The sequence below is a fragment of the Dermochelys coriacea genome, chromosome 4 (genome assembly GCF_009764565.3).
Source record: "Dermochelys coriacea isolate rDerCor1 chromosome 4, rDerCor1.pri.v4, whole genome shotgun sequence".
NCBI classification, from domain to species: Eukaryota; Metazoa; Chordata; order Testudines; family Dermochelyidae; genus Dermochelys; species Dermochelys coriacea.
The window spans coordinates 84,481,274-84,500,781 of NC_050071.1; the positions used below are offsets into that span (position 1 = coordinate 84,481,274).

General features: G+C 43.8%; 1 protein-coding gene across 7 annotated transcripts in view; it reads right to left on the bottom strand.

Moving 5' to 3' along the window:
* The window catches only part of FAT1 (FAT atypical cadherin 1), a 152,470-nt gene that overhangs the window by 37,701 nt on the left and 95,261 nt on the right, over window positions 1–19,508 (bottom strand). For all 7 annotated transcript variants that reach the window (XR_005292510.2, XM_038399149.2, XM_043513656.1 and 4 more), the window contains 3 exons: window positions 15,021–15,160; window positions 2,635–2,910; window positions 2,160–2,370 (listed from right to left, as the gene is read on the bottom strand). Coding sequence is in view for 6 of the 7 variants with exons in the window: in XM_038399149.2 (XP_038255077.1) it covers window positions 2,160–2,370; window positions 2,635–2,910; window positions 15,021–15,160 (627 nt within the window). In the remaining variant the exon portion in view is untranslated. The remainder of the gene's footprint in view (window positions 1–2,159; window positions 2,371–2,634; window positions 2,911–15,020; window positions 15,161–19,508) is intronic.

Here is a 19,508-nt window from a genome sequence, read left to right on the forward strand (position 1 = left end):
GATTTCAACACATGCACTGAATTAGAATTTGTGGTTCCTCAAAAATTTAATTACAGAGCAAATATAGCAACTATTACTAAAACCATGTTCTCAACAGGAAAATATTTTATTTAAAATGTTTGAATTATGCAGATGAGTGGGCAGTTGATATTTTCTTTTCTGTTAGTTAAGGCTCTAAGCACAGTGGTGTTCTTAGAATATCCCATTACAAATCCCATCAGCCATTACAAGCATTTAAGGAATGTTCATTCCATATGCTTAGGATATCAGCCATAATGCTTTAACTTTCCAGTAGTTGACAATGCTATAAAAAAACCCCTAAGCTAAGAAAGATAAAGTTTAACATTTACTCCCACAAAAATCTGGAAAGACTTGGGAGGGCAGGGGAAGGAAGGGATGAAAGAGAATGAGAAAATGCTCAAACTCTTTTCTTGAAATGCTTTGGCATTCATAAAATGGAATGCACTGTTGATCCAGGTAAGTCAAGAATAGAGTTACATGAATACTTACATATTGCCTTAGGAAATATGTATTATTTCCACAAATAGAAAACAACTGATACATTTAAAGGAATTTATCATGTTTACTCGTTTTCCTCCTTAGAGCATCAAAATCAAATTTATTTAGAAAATTATGAAAATAAAGCATGTATTATATTATAGTTGCAATGGCTTTTCATATTTAATGAAATTTCAGCAATACATCTCTTTGTAATATAATAATGAATCCGTATGGTTTAAAAATCCTTTTATGGTGGGACAAATCACAAGATATAATTTTGCAAGTGACAATCACATAGTTTGTGTATTTTTTATACTTTTTAATAAACTTTTAAATGCTTGATACTGACTTTTGTTTTTATAACATTTTGTAAAGCTAGAAAATAAATTTAACTCCATTTCCAATGGTGGGGTGTTTTTTTTTATTGGTAACAAACGCAGAGCATGTTCATTTTGCAACGTGTGGTTGGTTCAGGTGCTTGGCAAGGGGATATGGAGCCATTCATATCTAATTCACTGGTGTGACCAAAAGTCAGTACCAACTAGTGGATGCTTGGTAGTCCAAATAAAATGAGGTAGTGATTTCAGTCTGGCTCCTGTGGTATTTATTCACTTCTTAAAGCTACTATCATTGCCACTTGTGGGCACCTTAGGAAAGACGCCAAAAAGACAGGCATTGGAATAAAGAAGCATGAAATGTGAACTACCACCACCAATGATCTCTCCATGTAAAGGATGAGAAATACTGGCGAGTCAGGTATGGGATGCTGTTCATACTTTTATTACTTTGTAGATAAATGGAAGACCTCATTTTCTAATGCTAAGAAATCAAGTGCAGAATGGACAAGGTAATGTATTAAAGAGATACTGTGAGGTTACAAATAAGTGGCTGAATCCTAGATTCCATTGTGGCTGCTTTGCACTGGTTTGCCAACACAAAGCAGTTGCAAACCCAAGTTAACAGGTTACCCAAGGACTCCCTTCCATCAAGGACAATCCTCAAGTGGTGTAGGGTTACCTGATAGCAAACTCCCACCTCTTTTTAAACCACCTAGTAATGGGTCATAGCCTGGGAGTCACTACATCTTCTAGTCTGGAATGAGGCAGTGCTCCATGGATTGCAGGAACATGATGGTGATTTAAAGTGAACTTTCTGTACCCCTTCCTCCATGCCGTACCACGTATCAACAAGCCAGATCCAAGAGTCTGGCCTAATATTTTTAAAATTAAAACATTTACTTATCTATTTTACAAAATACATCTTAGAAGATAAAATCAAAATGTATTTAAAAATCTAATTTACTGTTCACTAATTATAATGTTTATGCTCATTTAAGAGTAAGCTCTTTTTTTTTTTTTCCAATTTCCTCCACTTGGAGAACAAAAAACAGATGAGTCAGTTTCACGTTGATTTCTATTTGGTTTCTAGTCATTTTCACTTTGAGGTTCTCAAGCAGCAGCCAAATGAAATAATGTTTAGGATGTAATAATATGTCCATCTGAATTTGTGGGGTTTTTTTTTTTTAAACATTATAGAAACATTTATATTGGCCTTTGATTTTATAATGCTTATTTTTACATACTTACATTTTAAGCCAACGAGGACCAAACAAAGTAAATTTTAAGCTATATAGAGGACTTACGAGACTGTGGATATACCTGATTCAATAGAGTACACAATTTCTGCATTTTTCCCTTTGTCTTTGTCTAATGCTGTTACTTGAAGTACCGCTGACCCAACAGCTGCTGACTCATATACCCGTCCTTCATAGGGAGAGCTGGTGAACCACGGCGCATGATCATTTGTGTCACTAACATTAATGACAATTCTAGCAAAATTGCGTTTGACAGGAACATCTTGATCTCGTACCTAAAACAATGAACACATTATTAATAATTAGCAGCAAGCTTTGTTAATACTACTACTAATCCAATTTCTGAGACAACTATTACGAATTTAGGCCTCGATCCTTGCCATTTAAATAAATGGGACTATTCAAAGAGTGTAAAAGTTAAACACATTTGTAAATTTCTCCAAGATCAGGACCTAAATGTATATCAAAAGCATTCTAAACTGTAATGTGAAAAAGGTAAGCATGTTATCTGTTGCAGAACAACAGGTAGGCTTGTTTACCATCACTGTAAGTATATGTTGGTGGATGGCCTCATGGTCCAATTTTTCAGAAGTATAAAGAGAGCCCGTTCCAGGATCCAAACGAAATTTCTTGAGACTGATGGGATCAATGCTACTCTGCATTGTATAAATTAGTTTATTCTTCTCATCCCTGTCGGTGGCACTGACTTGCAAAATTTCTGTCTCTGGCACTGTGTCCTCAGGTATAACGACTTCATATTTTGAGGTGGAAAACTGAGGTCTGTGGTCATTTGTGTCTATCACTTTGATGTATACCTGAAATGACACAATGGAAAAAAAGATTATGTTGATAAATAATGGTGAAAATGCAGAAGAAAACAGGACACTCAGGAATTATGGAGGAGGAAAAAAAAAAAGATGCACAGAATAAATCCAGAAGTCCAGACAGTTAAAAAACTTTAAGACGAGGTCTCTTAAATGGAAACCATTCATGTATACTATACAATGAAAAGAATGTTTACTTATTTTACAGTAACTGTGGTTCTTTGATATGTTGTAGTCAGTGTGGATCGTGCTGTAGATGTTCATGTGTCTTATTGGAAGAATCCCATCGGAAAACTAATGTCCAGACTCCACTCTCTTTGCGCTGCCAGAGCAATGCAATGGGGACAGAGCAGGGCATAGTACCTGGCTCAAAGTATCTCAAAACTCTGTGCAAAGTACTGAGTTAAATATCAGCAGTGCTATGATTGTGTAAGCAAATATAGCAGCTCAACATTCATTGCCAAAGCCATTAACATTAGAAAAAATGGTTACCTACTTTTTCGTAACTCTTCTTCTTCTTCTAGATGTGTTGCTCATGTCCATTCCATTCTAGGTGTCCATGCATGCCCACATGCACGGCCATTGGAGTATTTTGCTTTACTGGTATCCCTAGGATTGGCTATGGCACCCCCTTGAGTGCGGCACTTATGCCTCGATATATCAGGCACCGCCAGCACTACGTCATCTCAGTTCCTTCTTGTCGCCAACTCCGACAGAGGGGTCGGAGGTCGGATAATGGAATGGACATGAGCAACACATCTCAAAGAACAACACAGTTACAAAAACGTAGGTAACGGTTTTTTCTTCTTCGAGTGCTTGCTCACGTTGATTCCATTTTAGGTGACTCACAAGCAGTGTCCATGGAACTGGGCTCGGAGTTCATGGTCATGCAGTTTGCAGCACTGCTCTGCCAAAGCCAGCACCGTCTCGAGCTTGTTGGGTAAGTGCATAATGAAATGCAAATGTGTGGACAGATGACCAGGTAGTGGTCCTACAGATCTCCTGGTTTGGAACCTCCACCAGGAAGGCCGCTGATGATGCCTGTGCTCTAGTCGAGTTTGCCATCACGATTGACAGCAAAGGCACGTTTTCCAGCTCATAGCAGAATCGGATGCAGGCAGTGATCCAGGAAAAAATCCTTTGAGTAAACAGTGGGCAATTCTTCATTCTGTCTGCCACCGCAATGAACAGCTGTGTCGACTTATGGAACGGCTTTGTCCTATCTATGTAGAAGGCCAATGCCCTCCTGACATCCAGGGCATGCAGCCTGCATTCCTCATCTGACATATGGGACTTTGAAAAGAAGACAGGTAAGTATATGTCCTGGCCAGTATGAAACTGGGAAACTACCTGGTGCAGAAACACCAGGTGCAGCTGCAGCTGGACCATATCCTTGAAGAATACTATATAGGGTGGTTCTGAAGTAAGCGCTCTGATCTCGGACACCCTGTGGGCTGACATTATCAAAACCAGGAATGAAACCTTTCAGGAGAGGCGCAGGAAACCAGAGGCTCGAAGAGAGGCCCCATGAGCCTCGATAGCATGAGGTTCAGGTCACAGGGAGGGACGGGATCCCAGACACATGGGAGGAGCTGCTCCAGACCTTTCAAAAACCGGGCCATCATGTCATGAGCGAAGGCTGACCTGCCTTGGAACAGAGGGTGGAAAGCCAAAACGACAGCCAGATGGACACTGATCAATGACAAGTCCAAACCTGGGAGTTTGAGGTGCAGAAAATAATCCAGGATCTCCTGCAGCGAGGCCTGCTCAGCCCGGATACTCTGTTCTGAGGTCCAGCACGTGAACCTTTTCCACTTGGCTAGGCAAGTTGCTCTGTTTCCTGCTAACAAACAAGACCTGCTGAATGTGGGCCAAGCATTACCATTTGTACGCATTTAACCACGCAGCAGTGATGCTAAGTTTGGGTGCAGAAGGCTGTCTTGGTTGTGGGACAGCAAATCTGGCCAGAGGGGCAGCTGCCGAAAGGTCCAGCAGTGTGCTGAACCAGTGCTGGTGAGACCACGCAGGGGCTATTAGGATAACATTCGCCCAGTTCTGTTTGATCTTCACAAGGACTCTGTAAATCAATGGCGCTGGCGGGAAGGCGTACATCAGAGCCCCTGACCATCGGGTGAGAAAGGCATCTGATGGAGCCCCTGTCCCTCCCCTGGACTGAACAGAACACGTGGCACTTCCTGTTCTGCCTGGACATGAACAGGTCCACCTAGAGAGTCCCCCACCTCTGGAAGATGTGTACTAACTGCCTCTGGATAGAGCGACCACTTGTGGTGAGACAAGAAGGGCCTGCCAAGGTGACCTGTTAATACGTTCCTGGTCCCAGGCAGGTGCACAGCTACCAGATGAATGGCCTGCCACACACAAAAGCTCCAAAGGTGGAGAGCTTCTTGGCAAAGGGCCAACAACCTGGCTCCGCCCTGCCTGTTGATGTAAAAGATCTCGGCGGTATTGTCCATCAGGACCCACACCACCTTGCACTTCAATGGATCAAGAAAGCCTGTCAAGCCAGACTAACTTCTCTGAGCTCCCTAATGTTGATACAGAGGGCCAGATTGTCCCTGCGTGCAGAGCTTGCCCAGGTGGGCTCCCCAGAGCAGGTCCAAAGCATCGGAGACTCTGGTCAGTGACGGGGACAGGGTCACGAAGGGAACTCCCTCCAACACTGACCAGGGAGGTCCAACCACCAATCCACAGACAACTGGATGTGATCCGGTACCCCGACACCAGCCACCCTTGCAGAGGCTAGAGATGAAGCCAGGCAGGACTGACTATGTATATACTGCGACAAAGTTCCTCCTCTACCTTGGTGGGTCTTGTGCTTATTGGCAGATTTGCTCGCCTTGGAGCTTCATGGCAGCCCTCAGTTTGGCCGTTTTCATGAACCCACAGTCCAGGTCAACTCCTCCTGTGTCTGACCAGGAGTTGGGAGGTTTGGGGGGAACCCAGGCCTGCCCTCTATTCCGGGTTCCAGCCCAGGGCCCTGTGGAATGCAGCTGTGCGACACCTACAACTCCCTGGGCTACTTCCCCATGGCTTTCTCCCAAAACCTTTTTTATCCTCACCATACGACCTTCCTCCTGGTGTCTGATAATGCTTGTACACCTCAGTCTCCAACAGTCCGCGTTCTCACTCTCAACTCCTAGTGCCTCTTGCTCCCAGCTTCTTACACACACACCACAAATTGAAGTAAGATCCTTTTTAAACCCAGGTGCCCTGATTAGCCTGCCTTAATTGATTCTAACAGCTTCTTGATTGGCTGCAGGTGTTCTAATCAGCCTGTCTGTCTTAATTGTCTCCAGAAGATTCCTGATTGTTCTGGAACCTTCTCTGTTACCTTACCCAGGGAAAAGGGACCTACTTAACCTGGGGCTAATATATCTGCCTTCTATTACTCTACAGTAGCCGTCTGGCCTGACCCTGTCACAGTACATATGGCCCAATAAATGCAGGCAGGTGCGAGCCATGGTGAGCGGGTGGTTTTTCACATGGGAGATCAGGTCTGACATTGCCTGAAAATGCACCTCTGGAAAGATGGCTCTGGTCCACGTGGAATCGAGAACTGCTCCAATGAATGCTACCCGTTGCACAGGCCTTAAGGTGATTTTTTGTCGCTTATCAAAAGGCCTAGGTTGCGGCAGCTGGAGCGCATCAGATAGAGGCTCCTCTGCACTTATTCTGGAGATCTACCCTTGATAAGCCAATCACTGAGATACGGGAAGACCTGGACCCCTTGACATCTCAGGTAAATGGCCACTGGTGCCATACATTTTGTGAACATACTTGGGACTGATGAGAGGCCAAAGGGCAGCTCCATAAACTGGAAATGGTGCCCGCCCACCATGAAATGGTGGAAGCATCTGTAACCATGAAATATGTAAATAAGCGTCCTTCAAGTTGAGGGTGTAGTACCAGTCTCGTAGACCCAGGGATGGGATGACGGAGGTCACGGAGACCATATGAAACTTCAACTTCACGAGAGACTTGTTGAGGCATCACAAGTCTAGAATAGGCCTGAGGCCCCCTTTTGCTTTTGGGATCAGGAAGTAGCAGGAGTAGAACCCCGTTCCCTCCATGTCCCGAGGGATCTCCTCCACTGCCTCCAGGTGCAGTAGGTTCTCGTCCTCCTGAATGAGGTGTTGTTCATGAGAAGGGTCCCTGAAGAGGGATGGGGAAGGGGGGGGTGGGAAGGAGGGGCAGCCGACAGTTGCAGGGTAAAGCCTCAAGATCGTATCTCTAGCACTGAGCAATCCAAGGTGACCCACGAACCAGGCCGAATGGTAGGGACGGAGACGGTTCAGGAAAGAACCAAGTTGATCTGGGCGGATGACTGGGATGTTGGTTTCGAGCACACCCTCAAAACGAACGCTTTTAGCCCCCTGGATGCTTTGCCGGACTGGGCTGCGTGGGTAAGCAGGAGGAGAAAAGATGGTAACAACTAAAGCTCGTATCTCTATCCCTTCTCCTTGCAGACCCCTGTCAAGGCTGCCAAAGCCTTGGTGAAGGGGATGGCCAGAACTACCTCCTTGCAGACTGCGGTGTATGCATGCCCAGTGAGCAAAGGGTAGACCGAATGTCCTTCAACCCATGCAGCCTTGCGTCTGTCTGCTCTGCAAAGTGTCCATTCCCATCAAACAGGAGGTCTTGGATTGAGGTCTGTGTTTCTTGGGAGAGGCCAATGGTCTGAAGCTAGGAGCTTTGCCTCATGACCACCGCCGATGTGACCACTGCAACCACTGAGTCAGCCTGTCCTATGCCACTTGGAGAGCACCTTGCTGCCAGAGTACCCTCCTTTTCAGCCCTTTTGGAGGTGGGATGGATGGATAACGGAGTTTGCCAGAGGGCCATAGCAATTTTCAGGATTCCATCATGCACTGATAGTGTGACACATGCAGGGGTAGAGGCTGAGAGCACATTGAACAAGGTGTCCACCTGCTCGGCCACCTCCTCCACCTCTAGGCCCAAGTTCTTGGCTACCCGTCAAACCAGGGTCTGGTGTTCTCTTCGTGCAGTAGGCTGGCCCTTGAGGGTCCCGCCACCGTCTCATCTGGGGATGAAGACAATGATTTTACCGCTGAGGGATGCCCTGGAGCATTATCGTTTTGGCATGCACACTGGCTCCTCTACCCTGACCTCTGAGTGTGTTTCCCGCACCGAGCCTGGTGCCGTCAACTGTCGCTGCAAGGTGGTGGCTCACAAGTGGTGTGAAGGGCATCACAGGCATGTCCCATGGCAAGAAGTTAAACTGACCTTCGATGCTGGAACAATCCCCTTCTGGTGACCACAGTGGAGCCGTCAATGCCTGCGTTTGACAGCTGACCAACGCCGCTGGAGACTGACTCTTCAAATAGGAGGACCGCTGCTGGGGCAACCAGTACTGGGGTGGGAAGATGACTGTCAGGAGGCTGAACGGTGCTGGTAATACGGAGACCAGCACCTCCCCCTAGGCAACCTGCGTTGAGAGAGCGGAGACTGTTATCATGGTACCAGTGATCTAAGGTGAGCCCCCGAGAACCTGGGCTGCGAAGCTGGAGATCTACAGCTCGGAGTTGGAAAGCACTACCTTGGCATAGGAGATCAGCGGTGCTCAACTGCGCTCTGGGGGGTCACGGTGGCTGGCTTGCCCACGTAGGGAGCCTTTGCCGCTTCTGCGACACACATGGAGCCAGTGGCGCTGGTAGAGGCTTCTTTAGGCGCCAGAAGAGCGTCGACCCTGCACAAGTCTGGGTCCCCTAGGAGTCGGCAGTGGATCATTTGAGGGGCTAAGGGCCTCTACTGAAGGCATGTCCATGTGGCTCAGGTGTGAGTGGGTGGCCAGAACTGGGCCCTTTGTCCGATACCCCATGGCCTTCCTTGCCTAGTGCTAGGAAGCCATGTTTCTTCATTTCCTTTCTGGGTACCGGTGACAGAGAGCGGTGCCGAGTGAAGCTTGGTGCCAGGGGTGTGCTATGCACCAAGGCCAAGGTACTAGGGTAGAGTCCAGTTGGGACGACTCAGAAGCTGTTCGGAGAGCAGCCTCCATGAGGAGAGCCCTCAAATGTACATCATGCTCTCTCTGGGTCCTGTAAAAGTTTTTACAGATACAACACTTGTCTTTCACATTTCATTGCCCCAAGCACTTGAAGCAACTGCTGTGCAGGTCACTAACAGGCATAGGCCTGTTCCAGTCCAAGTGGGGCTTAAACCCCAGAGACCAAGGCATGCCCCGCTTGGGACAAAGTCCACGATGGGACTCTAACTTCTAACTACACTTAACAACTACTATAAACAAACTATTTACATGGCCCTAAGGCTGGAATTCAGAAGAGATGAAACTGCTAGCCCTTGCCATGGAAGGCACTCCAACTAACCACCTTGGGTGGTAAGAAGGAACTGAGAGTGCATAGGGCCAATGGCACCTGATATACCGACGCATGAGCGTGGCTCTCAAGGGAGTGCCACAGCCGACTCTACGGATACCGCTCAGGCAAATATCACCAACGACTACGCACATAGGGGGTGCACACCTAGAATGGAATCAACATGAGCTAGCACTTGTAGAAGAACTGATTTAACTGAGAAGGGGAATGTTGAGCACAATACCAGTATTATCACCTTTAAACTTTCCCTGGTACTACCAAATGACACAAGTAGAAGGGACCTCAGGGTTAACACTTCTTTAAGGAAGTGAAGGACAACTGTCTTTATCAAGGAGGATTTCCTTAATAGTGTACTACATTGTTAATGTTGAATATGAGCTCAAGTCTTGCTGAGGAACTGATCACATCAGCTTGAATTTCAGCCACGAAAAGTGCTGCCAACTAAACAAATTAAGGCTAAGTCCACAAAGAGAACTTAGAGACAGAGTTGCAACAACTAACATTTAGACACACGGCCACCTAATGGAATCCAAAGGTCCAAGTTAGGTACCCAGGATCCCTCTATAATGGGAAGAGTTAGGGAACAAAAGCCAGCAAGCTGAGTGGGGCGCTGTCTAAAAGCAGACAATAGGAAAGAATGAGGAGGGGGTGAGGACTATAAACCATATACCAAAGAAGGATTTAGGCACCACTTTACCACTTCAATAAAAATGCTCTCCGCTTTTGGCAGAGTTATTTCACCTTCCCGAGACGTAGCTATGTTGACAGGGGACGCTATGTCTCCAACATAGAGCTGCCTATACCAGGGTTAGGTCAGTATAACTACATCACTCAGACCTGTGGATTTTTCACACCCATGAGCAATATAGTTATACCAACGTAAGTCTGTAGTGTAGATCAGACCTAAGTCTGGGCCAGAGGAAGGTACCTCCCCCTGCTCGGGATTCACAGTTGCACTCTCCTGGGATTCTGTGCCTAAGCTCTCCCATTTTTATTTTAAAGAAACGCAAGGAGAAGAACTTTTTACCCAGTACCCTAGTGGTCAGAGGATTAACCCTATCCATGGAAGAAAAAGGTTTATATTCACCATCTGCCTAATGTGGAGCAAGGACTTGAATTTAAGTTCCCTCCACTCAGATGAGTGCCTTACCCACTGGGCTATATAAAGTATCCCGCTGTAGGTGTCTCTCAAGCTCTCCTGTTGAAGATGTTCCACAGCATTAGAGCAGGGACATGAACTTGGGTCTCCCAAGCGAATGCTGTAACCGCTGAGCTACTGAGTCAGTCATTTGCACTCATTCTGTCTCTGGCCTAAAACATCAGTCAAGTCACAATCAAGCCCAAAAACTTAAGACTCACATTTTATGTTTGACCTAGTCATGGAGTTGAAAAACTAAATTTTAAGTTTCAGGATGAACTTCTCAATCATTAAGGTTATTATTTTGTGTCTACCTACTTCCATGATGGCAGTGTACAGTGTCTCTGGAAGTGTATAAAAATAAAATAAAAATGTACATGGATCAAATTTTCAAAGCTATTTCAAAATCAGTCTCTACCTGGCACTGACAATTTTCACAAACAAGGTTTTCACATAAAATTTTTAGATCCTATTTTTTACACAACAAAAAATGGATGCAAAAAAATTATAGGTGTAATTTTAGAGGCCACTCCAGAAAACATAGGCTTCTGGGTAAGCACAATACAAACCACAATCTGTATGATACCATCTTAAAATGAAATCCATAATACAATAAAAATAGCTATAAAAAGCAGAAAGTAGGGTATAGATTACATTTAAAAGAAATTAAAATAAAATTGCTTTGAATACAATAAGGTAGTAGCTTGGAGGGAGAAGACGCAGATCGCAGGAACATACCATAGAAATGCTTGATGCTAATAGATCAGAATGGGATCTCTGAAATAAAAGCAATCTCAAACCACAGATTTTCAAATCATTTTACAGAGGTATATAAATGGCCTTATCACACCACTGATCTGCACACATTTTCTCCACTGACATCAATGAGATCTGTGCATGCAGATCTAGGGAACAACAGAGTTGAAAGTAAGCTGGAACACAAGGATGAAAACCTATTAATGGTATCACAGGTGAGAGCTAAATTGTGATAGAATTATACAAAGATGGAACTTGTAGAGAAAATATGTCATTGTCACAACAAGTAAAACTCCAAAATGAGAATTCATCCACAAAAAAACTGAATGTTTCATCTTTTGAATATATTCACCCTTGTAAAATATAGTTTAAAAACAATTTTATTTTTTATATTTTTTACTAGTTTACCCTCGTTTCCTTATGTAGTTTAAGAAATATCTACAGTTATATTCTTGCTCATGAATTGTCTGTTTTAAAAGTTAATGCTTGTGAGATAAAGTAACCTTATTCTACTACCAGAGGAGTGTTTCTGTGGAGCAGTGTGGTCATTGTAAGCAAAACGCAAATTTAACCAATAAGTGGCATTCTATCCTCCTTTCCCAAATTGACCCCAAGCAACAACATATGTATAAATTTTACATGAAGCAAAATTCAATATTCTGCTTCTAGAAGAGCAACAAGTAAATTTCTGTATAGCCTTAAACTACCTTATCTATTACTTCTACTTATTGAAAAATGGATAGCAATACCAATGACTACAAGTGGCTGAGGCAGTGGCAGTAAACAGTATTTTTCACAAAAACCAACTGAGTAGTTCACGCATTTGTTCTTATTTCCCATGCATAATCTTTCCCATTTAAGGCCAAAACACTATAATCCAAAAGGATTAGTACTTTGAATGAATTTGATTTTTTTCAATGCTATTCCTCCCAGTCATCTCCACCACTGTCAAACATCATTACAGGAGGCCTGGAATTTGTTTATTCTCTTTGTGCATCATGCATTCAGCATTTAGCAGCATATGAAACTATAACAGCTTCATGCCAACTGCCCGAATATTTTTCAAACAAGCAATTTAAATAAAGTCATGAAAGAGTCAAATATTCCACAGATGTTCATGGCTTGCAGCCAGCCAAAGCATTATAGTTTAAAAGTCAGATACAATGGGCTATATTTACATAATGGGGCTGTATATTTTATTTGTTATTTTTCTATAGACAATAATATGATAAATTATTTCCTTTTGAAAGTTAAATTTAAGATTACTTGAGAAACAACTACTGTTAATCAAGGCTTGTTAAATTGTTCTTTGTATTCAAGTGCTTAGTCAAAGTATTTTGCGTGTTAAAAGGTGTCCATGGAGGTTTATTATACTTAATATTTCTGAACACACACAATATTCAGATTTACAATTTATTTGTGCTTATCACAATTTGCTTTCTACTAATCAGTTCTTAAAAGATCCAGCATGATTTCAGCATTTGAACTATAATCATTGTTACTAAAGGTGTCAGGATTTAAGTGCAACTCAGTTTTCACACTAGTAATCCTAAATAACTCATTTTCAGGGAAAATAAATTAACATGACTGTGAAATCAAGTAAGAGATGAGGTGGGTGAGGTAATATCTTTTTATTGGACAGAAGGTTTTGAGCTACACAGGAGCTCTTTTTCAGTGAAATCAAATGTGAGGATGCATTCCTGAAACATACCCTCTTAATTCTAGTCCTGTGGACTTTCTTAAATAGATTGGTGCATTTGGGTTAGTCAGGGATTATAAAAGAGAGGAGGAAGATGAATGAGCTCTGAAAGGTGATATATCCAGAGTAAAGCCAATGAACATTCTGTTAATGCACCAACAGTTTTATAGTTTCTACTAATGGACACTCGTCAACCCATGCACCACAGTCATATGAGATTCTAACAGCACAGCCATGCTTCTGCCACCAACAGAGGAAAGAGAAAGATAATGAAATGGAAGACTGTGTGTTCTCCTGCAAAAGAAACCACAACCACTGCTTCTGCCAACTCTAGATAAGAAGGGAAAGGCCAGAGAGAGACAAAAGAAAACCACAGGAAGCAATCAGTGAATTTAGAGGGAAAAAAAGATGACCGGTTAATGACTTCCAGTCCAATTTTCCTGAGGAAGATTGCAAAGTAAGTATTTACAAATTTCACCTTGTTTTACAAAATGTAAAACAAGCAGCTCATTTAAAACACAATGAGTGAGAGTCTGTGTGCATGTAAGGGTATGTCTACACTACCCGCCAGATCAGCGGGCAGCAATCGATCCAGCGGGGGTGGGGCAGTGGGTGGGTGGGTCGATTTATCGCATCATTCGACCCCTGAGCGCTCTCCCGTCGACTCATGTACTCCACTGCTGCAAGAGGAGCAGGCGAGTTAACAGGGGAGCGGCAGCAGTCAACTCACTGTAGCGAAGACACCACGGTGAGTAGGTCTAAGTACGTCGACTTCAGCTACATTATTCACGTAGCTGAAGTTGTGTAACTTAGATCAACCCCCCCCAGTGTAGACCAGGGCTAAGAAGCACAGAGCAGAATCATACAATCCCCAGTTGATGGAATGGCCTTTGGGGGCCACTGGCATCCATCATTACTTAAAGCAGTATTCAGGATGTTGTGATTTCTGCCACAATCTTCTTTCCCTAGGCTCAGAAAGACCTATATGTAGCTTAATATAATGCTGGTTGTGTCATAACACATATGCCATAAGTGCATGCAGGAGTGTGCAATGCTGCAGGGTCGAAATGCTATTCAATCCTTCACTTTATCTTTTCTTGACACTTATATTTTAACTGTATACTTCACTTTAACCTATACTTCACATTGAAGAATTCCACATTTAATTGAAAATAAAAGATAAATAGCTATAAGTGATGCATACTTCATGAGCTAACTCAGAATCATATCATACGCTTCCAGTTCAATTCAGGGTCTTCCATGAGTGGATCTACTCCCTTCAGCGTGGAAGGGAGACTCAGCGTCCATGGCATTGCAATCTGGACCTGGCAGAGTGCTCTCTGTGCATTCAGGTCCACACTGGGGGAGGAGATTGGGATGGGTTCTGGGGATGCACGTCATATCCTCCCTGGCCACAGGTTGCATTTTCTTCCCTGCATAACCTCCCCAAAGACTGCCAAGCCAAGAAGAACTCCCTGCTAGTGAAGTTCCAAGCAAGCCAGAGCTGGTACAGAGACACATGACCTCTCCTGGGTCCTCCAGCCCTATACCCTTTTCCATACGTGGCAAACATCACCTCCCCTGAAAGGCAATTCAAGGGAATCTCCACAATGGGGTATGTTCACTGAAATGTCATCATACAGAACTTGTTTCCATGGCTTTTACTGCGGGAGGGGGGGGAGGAGGAAGAGATGGCTCATAATATGTTGCAGTTAGCTTTGTTTTGCAGAACAACAAGGATATTGATTCTATACTGAAAGTTTTCCATCCACAGCTCTCAAAGTGATTGACAATGATTTAATGCCATGCTGAAACACTCATGGAGGTTGCTGATTTTTAAAAATTAATCCTTTTCTTGTAAGTGAATCACACATGTAAGGCTGAGCTCCTGTTTTTCATTTACTTTGATAATATAGGAATAATTTGAAAGTTGTTAATTCAAATTGTACTAATCTATTTACCACAACCTTTCCACTTCAGATGCCAAACATTAAGGCAGTATCAATGTCATAATCCACTCCTTTTTCAGATGCAGTCCCTAATTTATACATACCATTTGTATGTCCAGAAAAAGAAGGGCTACAAGTTCTTCATTCACAAGTTCTTCTCACAAACCCTATTACAAATCCATTACCTGGGTGCTGATAGAGCTGGTTCCATCTGTCGCCTCCACTGTCAGGTTGTAATTTGATTTCTGTTCTGCATCAAGAGGTCTAGCTACAACGATGGTTCCAGTGCCCTTGTCTACATCAAACCGGCTGTCATAGTTGCCACCTGGTTCAAAAAATTGAAAGAGAGACAGAAGTTCATAAAGCACTGCAGTGGTGTACTTTTTCGTGTACATACACTTTGTTGTCTTAGGACATTTAAGCTTGGGTCTGAGTTAATTCTTCATATGTCTTTTTGCTGACTCATGGGATGGCACTGATTGCATCCTGTGGAAAGATTCTCATCTCTCCATCTTTTGAAATCTTGATTTAAAGATTGGATGACTTTCTAAAGATATGCTCCAGCTCCAGCACAAACTACTGAACTTGTTTCAGGAATTACTGGTTGAAATAATATGACTTGTGTTTTGCAGGAGGTCCTTTCTGGCCTTAAAATCTATGATGAGAAGCAAGTCCTCCTAACCAAGAGGGCTGTCACTATTAGTGTCTTTGAGGTCAAGGTAGAGGAAGTAATAAAAAAAGATGGAAACATTCAAGAAAAATCACAAAGACATAGATCTTGAAAGGCACTAAGCTCCTTTTCTGAAACAAATGTGTTTACTTATAGAACTTCAAATCGCCCGAAGAAATTAGTTCAATAACCACATTGAAATGTAGCTCAGTAACCAACAGCCAATCATTTAAATGTTTAATTGATCATAATAATATTTGTGATACTCTAAGCAGATTGCCCTGAAACATACTACCCAATAAGACCAAATGTCGTTAGCAGTGATAAATACTGGCCATTAACATCAATTGGTTTAGACTTTTAGATAAACTATATAAAATGAAGAAATTAGTTTCTATTGTTGTCAACTTACTGTTAGTTGTAGCTAAGCCATTTATCCTAATTACATTGTGTACATGTTTTTCTAATTATACATTTAGAAGCACATTATTCAGACATAAGTGGAGTGATTTTTTTTTTTAAGATATAAATGCATATCTTAGGAAATCACTATATTTCAACTATAAAGAGACATGCACAGAAGGGAGAGAGTAAAATATCACGGATGGTAAAATTCGACTTAATCGAAGTAAGAACAATACTGAAATTAGTGCCATTTCCTGAAACATTTTGCCTTCAGAGGTTGTTCTACAGGACAGATACATCAGACAAGGACAGATGGTCTGGAGCAGGAGTGGGCAAAATACGGTCTGCGGGCCAGATCCAGCCCGTCTAACGTTTCTGTCCAGCCCACCAGGCTCTTTGGCTGCCTCCTTGTGATCTCTGGGCTGCTAAAAGTCCCGCTGGGCAGCGGGGCCTCAGGCAGACTGCCTGCCTGCTGTGGCCCCACAACACTCCCGGAAGCTGCTGGCATGTCTCTGTGCACCCCTGGTGGGCAGATGGGGGCTGGCTGTGTGTGCTGCCCTGGTCTCTGCCCAGAGACCCGCTGCTCCCCTTCCCCCAAGGGGCGTGCAGAGATGTGCCAGCAGCACCTGACTGCAGCCACTTCCAGAAACGGTGTGGGACCATGGCATGCAGGTAGCCTGCCCGAGCCTGGCTGCATCGCCAGCTGGGAGCTGCCTATGGTAAGTGCCTCCCGGCCAGAGCCTGCACTTCGTACCCCCTCCCATACCCCAACCTCCTGCCCCAGGTCAGAACCCTCTCCTGCACCCAAACTCCCTCCCAGACCCTGCACCCCCCCTTGTATCCCAATCTCCTGCCCCAGCCTGGAGCCCCCTCCTGCACCAAACTTCCTCCCAGAGCCCATACTCCTCACCCTCTCCTGCACCCCAACACACTGCACCAGCATGGAGCTCCCGCCTGCACCCAAACTCCCTCCCAGCCCCTGCACCTCCTCCATGAATACAGTAGAAATGTGAGGCCTGTGGTGACTTACCAAAATTTGTGGAGTGGCCCCCCTGCAAGAATTATTACCCACCCCTGGTCTGGAGTCTGCCTCACTGATTGACAGATATTCAGTAACTATGAATAAGTGAATTGTTGACTTGGGAGTCTCACTACACCCCAGCTCCTATCCCAGAGGAATTTTCCTTAGCATGAACACAGACATAAATTGGGTAATGTGAAACTCAGCAGTTTTGGTTTGAATGGGTTTTATATATAAAATGTTGGTTTGGTTTTGGGCCAGAAGTCAAACTTCAGAAAGTGTGCCCATAAAATTATCTTTTACTGCTTGTAGGCCATATAATCTTTTTAGATGACAGAAAGGGAGAATTTCATGTCTTGGTTTAGTCACATTCACCACTACAGGAAAACAGCAGAGTGAATAGATGAGAGCCTATCCAGCTGCACTTCTTCTGAAATGAAGACAATCTCAGCAGCAGACTTTTAGTTTCTGGCCAGGAAAGCATACAAGTCTTGCAGTGTTTTTACAAGGAAATTACAGATGCTTTGCCTTATATTACTGTTCTATTAGTGCTGATATCTGTCAATCTCCTGAAGCAGCACCCAGTCCATCTGGCAAATTAAAGGTGCAGAAGCAACAATTTAGGCCAAAATCCAAAACTAGAACTCTGATGTGGTGCTATGTGTACTTACAGATAACATAACAAAACAAAAGGTCAAAAAAGTATCTAAGCAAACTTTCATTCTCGAAGAGATAAGATATTCTAAAGTTGTACGTTTTATTTCAGATCTCATAATTGGTTAATAAATTATGTGATCTCAGCAGATACCTTCTGCTGTACAGTTCAGGTCACAAGCCATCTGAAAGATGTAAAAAACTTCACTAGAAAGTTTGTCTCCTGGCACAGCCAAAAAGAAAGAAAGCATGGAAAGCAAGCACAGAACATAAAAGAAAGTTGTCAATCAAATTATGTCATGCTATTAGAAACAGTAAAGAGGTGCAGTAAGAATCTGTAAGAACAGCTGATAATTTGACAATGTGATGTAGTCACATAGCTATCAACCTATCCAAAATAATTTTTTATTGAACAAATTTTACAATGGAAGTAACAGGTTACAGTCCCTGGACCCAGTATTACCATCAATCCACACACAAAACCCCAGTAGGAGCTGTGTTTAAGGAACAATAGCAGGACAAGGTCACCTGTCTTCAGTATGTTCACAAAGGGTTAAGCATATAAATATGAACATTAAATGTTTAAACTACGCAGCATGCAGAGAAGAAAAATCAAAAGAAAAGTATTAGAATATTAATACACTATACACAGTACATAGTAGTTGAGATAAAGGAAACAAATGATCTAAGTGTCTAATAGCATAGCTAGGGTCCTACAAAATTCAGGGTCCATTTTGGTCAATTTTCATGGTCATAGGATTTTAAAAATCGTAAATTTCATGATTTCAGCTATTTAAATCTAAAATTTCCTGGTGTTCTAATTGTAGGGGTCCTGACCCAAAAAGAAGGTGGGGGGGGGGGAGAGGAAGGAATCACAAGGTTTGGTAGTGGGAGTTGCGATATTGCTTCCTTACTTCTACGCGGCTGGTGGCGGCAACGCTGCCTTCAGAGCCGAGCTGCTGGAGAGCAACAGCTGCTAGCTGGGAGCCCAGCTCTGAAGACAGAGCCACCCAGCAGCAGCGCAGAAGTAAGGATGGCATAGTTTGGCATTGCCACCCTTACTTCTGTGCTGCTGCCTGCAGAGCTGGGCCCTCAGTCAGCCGCCGCCACTGGCTAGCCGCCCAGTTCTGAAGGCAGCAGCACAGATGTAAGGGTGGCCTGGTGTGGTATTGCCACCCTTACCACTGCGCTGCTGCTGGTGGGGCGCTACCTTCAGAGCTGGGCACCCGGCCAACAGCCGCCGCTCTCTGGCCACCTAGCTCTGAAGTCAGCACAGAAATAAGGGTGGCTACATTGTGCCTCCCCCCAAAATAACCTTGACACACCCCTGCAATTACCTTTTGGGCAAGACCCCCAATTTCATAAACACTGGTCTCCCGCATGCAATCAGTGTAGTAGTATAGGGTAAAAGCACACAAAAGACCAGATTTCATTGTTCGTGACACATCTTTCATGGCCGTGAATATGTAGAGCCCTAAGTATAGCATGTTCCAAAACCAGGGGTCACAAGATCCTGTTTCATGAGACATCCCAGCAAATACTATTGCTTTACTCCACTGAAACTGCCTTATAAAAGTCACCCATAACCTCCTCCTTTCCTAGTCTAAGGTCTTCTCTCTGGACTTATTTTTCTTGCTCTCTGTTAACCACTCCTGAAACCATCTCCCACTTACGTCTCTCTGATTCATTTCTTTCATGGTTCCCTTCTGTCTGCCTGTGACCAGCAGGAGATTTATTTTCCCATCACACTGGCTCAACTGACTCGACTGGAACACTGATGGGGGTAGCCTCAAATCTCTGTTTATATCCCACCCCCGCCCACCTCTTCACTTACCTATTCCCCTCCACTGTCCACCCATGTATGCATGGGGATAGGAATAGCAGTCCCTTGCTTGTTCTCTCCCCTATGCAGTTACCAACAAT